General features: G+C 38.5%; 1 protein-coding gene across 1 annotated transcript; it reads right to left on the bottom strand.

The window, feature by feature from the left end:
• Positions 1-686: 686 nt before the first annotated feature.
• LOC114246035 (mitochondrial thiamine pyrophosphate carrier) lies at positions 687-8,833 on the bottom strand. The gene is made up of 4 exons (XM_028178416.2): positions 8,505-8,833; positions 6,910-7,105; positions 5,279-5,503; positions 687-905 (listed from the first exon to the last, which is right to left on the bottom strand). Exons 1-4 carry the CDS (start codon positions 8,831-8,833, stop codon positions 702-704), a joined length of 954 nt encoding a protein of 317 aa, XP_028034217.1. The 3' UTR covers positions 687-701.
• Positions 8,834-9,115: the final 282 nt, after the last annotated feature.

Below are 9,115 nucleotides of genomic sequence, written 5' to 3'. Positions count from 1 at the left end.
TTACGTCTATCCTGACGTGCCCATAAGTGAATCAAATCGCCACTTAAATTTCATAGTTTTATTCCTTGAAGCCATAATCGACATTACCAATTACATTTATTGTACTTATGATAGGATTCGTTGGGTTTAAGTTACTAAAGGTTGAAGCTATAATGCTTTTATGGTTCGATTTCGTGTTTTTATTATAGTTTAATTATTTAGTGACATAGATCAAGTTACGCGAATCACAAATTTCAAAAAATCTGGGTTATACCGTAAAGTATCTCGCAAACACGTTAGATAATATAATATCGTCGTCGTGGCCCAAAACTTAAGAAGTCCGATGCATTCGTAACTAGCGATGCACCGGTGTTCGATTCCCGCAGGCGGGTACCAATTTTTCTAATGAAATACGTACTTAACAAATTATCACGATTGACTTCCACGGTGAAGGAATAGCATCGTGTAATAAAAATCAAACCCGCAAAATTATAATTTGCGTAATTACTGGTGGTAGGATCTCTTATGAGTTCGCACGCGTAGGTTCCACCACCCTGCCTATTTCTGCCTTGAAGCAGTATGTATGCGTTTCGTAGTAATGCGTTTCGGTTTGAAGGGTGGGGCAGCGGTTGTAATAGCAGCAGCGTTAGATTAGTTGTATTTTAGAAGTTGTTCACCTACAGAACCTAAGAAATAAAAGTTCAAAATTTTTAAAACAACTACTATATCTGTCTTAAAGAATAGCACATTAATTCGTATGACGTAAATGAGACGATGCTGGTTATCTGAGCCTTGTAAATCGTGATCTTCCAACCTCTGAACATTCCTCGTATACCGTCCTCTCTGTACATGTTTACGAGGCAGTCACTCAACGAGGTGCACTTCATCAATTCCTTAGAAACGGGCTGATTTACGGACCTGTAGCTCTGAAAGATAAATTTGTGTTTCAAGAAATATATTAATATTTAAATTATTCTCTATATAGTGGCTGTGAAACTAAAGTTTTTTTTTGCTTAGCTGGGTGGACTAGCACACAGCCCACCTGGTGTTAAGTGGTTACTGGAGCCCATAGACATCCACAACGTAAATGCGCCACCCACCTTGAGATATAAGTTCTAAGGTCTCAAGTATAGTTACAACGGCTGCGCCACCCTTCAAACGCGTTACTGCTTCACGGCAGAAATAGGCGGGGTGGTGGTACCCACCCGCGCGGACTCACAAGAGGTCGTACCACCAGTAAGACGTAAGACTCAAGTAGACGTGAAGAGCTTCCACGTTGATGAGCAGACTTCCTCTCCGTCTCGGAGACGGCAATTAAAATAACATTTAAAAATAAAAACATAAGGCCTTCCTTAACCAATTACATTAATTAGGTGACAGTCGGTTCTAATATATATAAATATGTTCAGATACTTCAAAGTTATGAAATTGACATACATTAAATGAACCCAGAAAAATAAACATTGCTTTTAGGCCCATGTGGTATAAAGTTGAAATTCGCATACTCGTATCATCATCATCATCATCAGCCTTTATCTGCCCACTGCTGGACATAGGCCTTCCCCAATGCCTTCCACATAATGCGATCCTACGCCTTCCGCATCCAACGACTTTCCGCCGTGCGCACTAAGTCGTCAGTCCACCTGGTTGGAGGACGCCCCACGCTCCTGGTACCCATACCCTGGTACTCGTATGCTCGAACAAAAATGAACCGATCGTGTGATTAATAAAGAAACAATATAATTTGTATAGGCTTCTATGTTTTGTTCTTATTTGGTTAAATACGCATATTTTTTACTGGAGGTCTTAAAGTGGATTTTCGTAATTTTAGCAAGATCCAATGCTTATAGCTGTTAATAAAAAGTAAGAGGATGGCAACAGAAGAGATTATGTCGCTATAACCGCTATTAGTGTTTAAGTAATATCGTTTAAAAGCTATAAAAGAGGTAAACCAGATTTTTTTTTTGTTTTCAGCACGATGATCCTCGTCCTTCCATAATATAATTTTTTGGATTGTTATTACTTCTTAATACGTATGCAAAATTTTCAAGAGTTAATCGCACATGGTCTTGAACATGGCTATAATTACGTTGAGCGATACAACGTCACATATTTAAATATGCTATGACATGTCCTTCTTCAAACGAGCCTTGCGGAGAGTACTTTATGGTAGGCAGCGGCTTGGCTCTGCCCCTGGCATTGCTGACGTCCATGAGCGACGGTAACCACTTACCATCAGGTGGGCCTTATGCTCGTCTGCCTACAAAGGCAATAAAAAAAAAGAAGCAATAATGCAGGTCGAGCAGGTCGAGAAAAGCCGCAACTTTGTTATGCCACTGGCGTTGCTGATGGCCATGAGCGACGGTGAGCACTCACCGTCAAGAAGGTCATAGGCTATTCTCCCTACAAAGACCATAAAATAAAGCCAATAAGAGCGTGGCAAGAGTAGTGTATCACTATTCAGGCGGGAACCGGTGAATAACGTTTGTGTGGATAAACATCTTATGTCAAGTTTTCTCTTTGTTCACATCATAAGAAATTAAAATTTATCAAAATGCATTCGATATTAAACATATTATTATTCACGTGCACATGCGCATGTCACATTTGTGTACAGCTAAAAACAAACCATCGTTATAAAAAAGAGCTTATAAGGAAAACCCTTAACAAAATGCATAGACGGCAAATATGCAAATGAATCTTATTTTACCTAGCGAATTTGTGAGTTCAATGACCAGCAAAAAAAAATGGCTACTGCGCGTCAGCTGTTTTGCTTTAAATTCGATTTCATCTTTCAGAGTGGTTAGCGTTAATCACGTCGTGCTAAGTTCCGGTATCACATACCAACAGGTCGGCTGTGAGCCCGTTCATCCATTTAAGTAAAAAAAAAAACTACCGTTTTTTCTTTTAAATTAATAAATGCGCAATATCAATTTAGTATTCTCATATTAAGAAGACACAAAAGAGAGCGAGAAATGAGCCGGCCCATTTAAATATATCGTTAAAATAGCTGTTACTTTTGTAAAGAAACTCGTTTTTGCATTGTGAACTCTGTATCCGTATAGTACTCGTTTAAGACATCACTAGGAGATCCTACCACGAGTTTCTCGAGAAATCTTATCTGGAATTAATTTATTCTTCTGAGTCGGTCTCTTCATTACTGAAGGTCGTGTCTAATCTAAAATGTGGACCACTCGATGCACAATGTTTCCTCACGTCTTCCTGTCTTCGGCGGTCGTTATAGCTTCGGTTATTGGCAGGCCGGTGAGCGTCTTAACCAGATCAGACCAGCGGATAGGTGAGCGTCCGCGTGATCTTCTCCCGTCAACCTGACCAACTACCATCAGCTTCTCCAAGTTATCGGGGCCTCTACGAGTGATGTGGCCGAAGTACGCGAGATACGTTGGAAGCAGATAGCGGACAGCCTTGTGGCAATACCGAGCTCCTTCAGAATGGACAGGTTGGTCCGGCGTGCTGTCCATGGAATTCGCAACATCCATCTCCAACACCACATTTCAAAGCGTCGATCTTTGCTCTCTCACTTCGTCTTATCGTCCAGGATCCGGCGCCATAAAGAAAAATTGAGAAGACCAATGTACGTACCAGCCTCACTTTGGTTTGGTTTGGAATTAATTTACGTTAATTAAAAAAAAAAGCCTTATGAGATGAATTGAATTTGGTACATATTTAGAAAATCGTCAAAATGCTAAGTAATCTAGTATTGTTTTAAGTTTATTAATAAACAATACCACGGCTCCTAGAAAGATTCTATTATTATGTACATAGTTTGTTATTACATAATTGACCTGGCTTTGTTGTTTTACGACCGGCAGCCTACTACGCGTTAGGAGTACTGGTTCTCAGAGGGTTGTGGTACACAAGAGAAGTTATGGTATAAATGTAGTATATTTCACTATATTCTATTACAAATTTATATTATGTTTTAGTAATGTAAATGTATTTTTTATCTTCGGTTGAATTTTAGCATATTTGACAAAACACTTGCATACGTAATGTCTTTATATTTGTTAATTTTTAAACTTTAATTATCTCTTTATGTTACTTTCATTTTGGTTTTTGGGCAGAAAACTCATGTATGGGTTTGGCTCTTTTCGATATAAGAAATAAATTTGTGTTTTATGTTAATGGTACTACATACATTTTTCTTATATTGCTGTATACCATGTAAAATAAAATAAAAATGCATAAGTTGCCAATGTGCTACCATGCGCTAAAGGCTCTAAGAAGAAGAGGCTATGCTTTATGTAATAGAAGCGATTGAAAAAGGAAATTAAATGACAAATGACATGATAAATGATATATGATAAATGATATGATGATAAATGATATGATGATAAATGATAAATGAAAAATGACAAATGAAGAATTGTGGAGGATACTTGTAGTAATGGTACGGTCTATTCAGTTGGCCTGGATAGGGTCAATATACATAATAATATATTAATACAAACAATATTAGCTATCATAAGAAAATTCAACCTATGACTTTTAAATTATGAATTCAATTAAACAAACTGTTATCAAGCCGTTAGTAGGGGGCGTTGCGTCAGGTCGATGGTCTCACGCAGTATAAGGTAAGGTGCATACAAATATTTTCTAATTGAAAATTCGTTTAGTTCTATCGTAAATGAGAATATATCTAATTGCTCATTTCAGTGACTTATCAACTTGATACTTGTTATATGAAATTATAAAAAACCACAAGGATCGTTTTGTGATTAGTCCAAAAATTTTCGACAAATTCGAATCGCATGACTCAGTACATATTGTGACGTCATTTGTTAGTAAGAAGTTCCAGTTAATCATGGGAGTACACTAATACAAATCGTAATTAGAGGTAAATAGTATCTAATGTTTATTTTATATTTAACAATAGATAGATGGGTAGATTTTATATAAATCTACACATCTACGTATCTAAAGTCTTTAAAAATGCACGTGTGTGCGTGGCCCTACGCGTCGAACGTAGACCAGGTGTTCATCAATCACTGTTAATGTTTGTCAACTCAATGTAGACTGTGTCTTGTTTGTTTTATGTAATGGCGTCGTGTTATGTGAATATTATGGAACACAGTGATGGACGATGGTAGTACAGTTTATAGGCATACTTTTTATGGTTTCGAACCTTATTACTGAGTTTATTTCCCAATCATTTCTAGCTTTGTCGCTAACCCCTTCTATTTTACAATAACTCAAAGTTGTATCACTTAAAATCCTCCTCATTTTTTTACTCAAGAAAGTACTCATTTAAGACAAAATTTAAGAAGAAAATACGAACTGAAATCTGCATTCTTCTCTTGGCCAGATCAAATGGATACGTCACGCTTTTTGATACAAAGCCTGATGCTGATCCGGCTATAGTGCTGGCCAGCAGCACATGTTCAGGGTTGTAGTGGTGACGTCCAGACTTGCAGTGCCCCCTATCGCAGTTGTGCATCCTGGCCAAGACCAAAGGCTGAACGAAATTGAAGACAGCAAAGCCTATGCCAACTGAGGGGCCCATCTGGAACATAAAGTTTGGAATTTTTACGTTCATTTATCAAAACTATGCACAGACAAGCAACATAACAATCCATGCCTAAATTAAATACGAGTTTCAAGGCATATTGATTTAAGAAAACTCTTAAATAATAACCATTGGAAATATAAGTAGAAGAAGAAGAATAATAAAACTGAAATACTAAATCTCTAATTAAATAGCTATAGCCGAAAGCTAAGTTTTTTTTTATTTTTTTCATTGCTTAGATGGGTGGACGAGCTCACAGCCCATCTGGTGTTAAGTGGTTACTGGAGCCCATAGACATCCACAACGTAAATGCGCCACCCACCTTTGAGATATAAGTTCTAAGGTCCCAAGTATAGTTACAACGGCTGCCCCACCCTTCAAACCGAAACGCATTACTGCTTCACGGCAGAAATAGGCAGGGCGGTGGTACCTACCCACGCGGACTCACAAGAGGTTCTACCACTAGTAATTATGCAAATTATAATTTTGCGGGTTTCATTTTTATTACACGATGTTATTCCTTCACCGTGGAAATCAATCGTGAACATTCGTTGAGTACGTATTTCATTAGAAAAATTGGTACCCGCCTGCAGGATTCGAACACCGGTTCAATTAAAGAGATTTAGTCTTATTAAAAATTTTGGAATTGTCAGTATTTTTCTTTCAAAGGATAATGACAAAACAAAAGAAAAAACCTAACAATGTCGTACGTAGCAAAAGAGTAGATACCAATGCATTAGGTCGAATTCCATTCTTTGGATGAACCTTAGTTCAATTTAGTAAATATATAAACATTCATTTTACGTTTTATTGGCATGATAATTGTTTGAGAACTCGCGCGGTTAGTTACCATCATCCTGCTATTACTACCGAGGAGCATTCGCACGTCTCAGTTTGAAGCGTGGCAATCTAATAGAAAAATCTATTAGGACAATGTACTGCTTTTACAGTGCTACATTCGGGGGGAGTAAAGTTATATCAAGATCTTGTTGGTGGTATTATATCTTACTGGTGGTAGGACCTCTTGTGAGTCCGCGCGGGTGGGTACCACCACCCTGCCTATTTCTGCCGTGAAGCAGTAATGCATTTCGGTTTGAAGGGTGGGGCAGCCGTTGTAACTATACTTGAGACCTTAGAGCTTATATCTCAAGGTGGGTGGCGCATTTACGTTGTGGATGTCTATGGGCTCCAGTAACCACTTAACACCAGGTGGGCTGTGAGCTCGTCCACCCGTCTAAGCAATAAATAAAAAAAAGCTATTTTCACGACTTTGTTATTTTTCATTCGATTTGTAACGCGCTTTACTGGTCGTCATCTTAGTTAGGCAGGCGGTGTTCACCACATTGCGTTGTCTATAAGGGTAAGCAGCTCGTTTGCTTATCCACACTATAAACAAAACTTACCTGTAGTAAGGAAGCATTGACGCCCTCATAAAATGAAAGTATCCCTCTGGTTTTGTACACTTCACGAGCGCCATTAATGATACCTTTGTATTGGGATTTGTTTAGCATCTGCCTCACTCTTATCACCTCCAAGGGACTGACCAATAAGGCCGTGGAGCCACCAGCTAATACTCCACACATGAAGACAAGGAACGGCCTGAAATGAATACATACAATGCTTACTGCTAAACATATAACGAAATTTTTTTTGTTCATATTCTCAGTTTGATTGTAAAATGACTGACCGACACTTCGAATCAGAACAAACGCGATAGGCAGAGCAGCAGAGCTTACCCCTTTAGGCTCTATGAAATATCAACCGATCTAAGACATTTATTATGTAATAATAATTGGTTTGAGCTATATTTCGGTGTTTCAAATGTAATAATCTAAATGAAAATGTAATTAATATCTAATAATTAGACTCTTTATTTTGAATATTTGCGATGGAGCGATTGTTGATAGCTCGGAAGCCTTTTACAGTTTCGTCAGGACGGGAAATTTACTTTAGTTTGTGTGTCTACGGGCACAAATTATTGTACTAATTTAACACAGTACCACAAAAGTGTTGGTCTACACTAATAACGGAAATCGTTCAAGTTTGTTTTCAATAATTCTCATTAAAAACTAGTCGATAAACAACAAAAAATATATTTAATTCGTAACGCCTACGGTATTGATATAAGCAAAGTATGGGACCTAAAGTTGAGATTAGAAACCTTTCTTTAATGAACCTTTTTTTTATTATGAAGGAATGATTACTGGTTGTCTGAGCGGCTTTCCAGCTTCACCAGGACAGGTGGGCGAGCAATGAACCGCACTGGTATTTGCTGCTTTGTTACGGGTAAGAGGAAGTTCCTGGCTAAGCCTTTACTCGCCCACCTGTCCTGGTGAAACTGGAAAGGCCTCTGGGCCACCAGTAATACCTCATTCATAAAAAAGGAAGTATGTATTCGAGACAACAATGAGTATATTCAGGCCAAAAAACATATATCTTCATCAGAATACCGGGCTGTGGACAGTTCATACTCAGATATCATTTTGTCACGTTGCATCCGTTTGGGAAATGATCTCCCCTAGATGGTGTTTTCAGAGCACTATAACATGCCTTTCTTCAAACGTGATTTGAAAAGTTTATTGAGTGGTAGGCAACTCCGTCCTTGGGATTTATATTGTCCATTAAAATTAGTTTAGGCCATATGTACTGCTGATGGTAGGACCTCTTGTGAGTCTACTGGTGGTAGGATCTCTTGTGAGTCCACGCGGGTAGGTACCACCACCCTGCCTATTTCTGCCGTGAAGCAGTCATGCGTTTCGGTTTGAAGGGTAAGCCGTTGTAACTATACTCGAGACCTTAGAACTTATATCTCAAGGTGGGTGGCGCATTTACGTCCCAGAGGTCTATAGGCTCCAGCAACCACTTCACACCCGGTGGGTTGTGAGCTCGTCAACCCATCTAAGCAATAAAAAAATATATGTTTCTTTGCCTATTAAGAAAACGAAAGAAACGTCATCGATGTGTTTTTCTGAATTAAAAGTTAAGGAGAATAACTTACTTATATCTATTATGAACATTAGAGACCGCGACAGCTTTCGTTGAGACTTCGTACACAAAAAACTGACACGTTAATGAAATCATAGAATGTATTTGGCCTACATTGTGCCCTTGCCAGAAGGCCGTAATCCCTTCGTTCTTAAATATCTTCCGCGTGGCCTTGAACCATTCCTTCTGATCGGCTGCCCGGACCGCTGGACTCTTCAGCTGTTCCCGCAGTTTCACGACGTCCAGAGGTTGGGTTATGAACCGCGTCATGAATCCCGAGACGCAGCCAGAGATCAACTTCTGGTTCGAGGTCAGCGTGTCATTCTCCTGATAGCCGACCATCTAGAATAAGCATTATGCGGTTTTTTTTTATATGAAATTACATTTCGTCATCTTGTTTGTCAATATTCGATAGTGACAGATAGAGAATTTTCAAAATACTTTATCCATTGCGAACGAAAGATTAGAGCGAAAGAGAATTACTCTCTTTTAGCGTGCTTTCTGGTTAAATACAAATTCGAAATTTATTTATTTCAATTTGGATGTCAAATAAACTGCTCCGGGTGAAATTCAAATGTTACTACTAAGACATATTTAACAGCTTTGGAAAGTCTAAATAGATAC

Source organism: Bombyx mandarina, chromosome 01 (genome assembly GCF_030267445.1).
Source record: "Bombyx mandarina strain Sakado chromosome 01, ASM3026744v2".
In the NCBI taxonomy this organism is placed as follows: Eukaryota; Metazoa; Arthropoda; class Insecta; order Lepidoptera; family Bombycidae; genus Bombyx; species Bombyx mandarina.
Note: the sequence above shows the minus strand (reverse complement) of the source record. Positions and strands in the feature narration are given on the sequence as shown.

What these genes read in the sequence shown, in the direction of transcription:
- LOC114246035 (XM_028178416.2), bottom strand. Translation starts at nt 8,833, where the DNA reads ATGGTCGGCTATCAGGAGAATGACACGCTGACCTCGAACCAGAAGTTG. An exon ending in AATGTTCATAATAGATATAA is followed by an intron (nt 7,106 to 8,504) that starts GTAAGTTATTCT and finishes TATTCATTTCAG; the next exon opens with GCCGTTCCTTGTCTTCATGT. An exon ending in AGAGAAGAATGCAGATTTCA is followed by an intron (nt 906 to 5,278) that starts GTTCGTATTTTC and finishes TTTATCTTTCAG; the next exon opens with AGCTACAGGTCCGTAAATCA.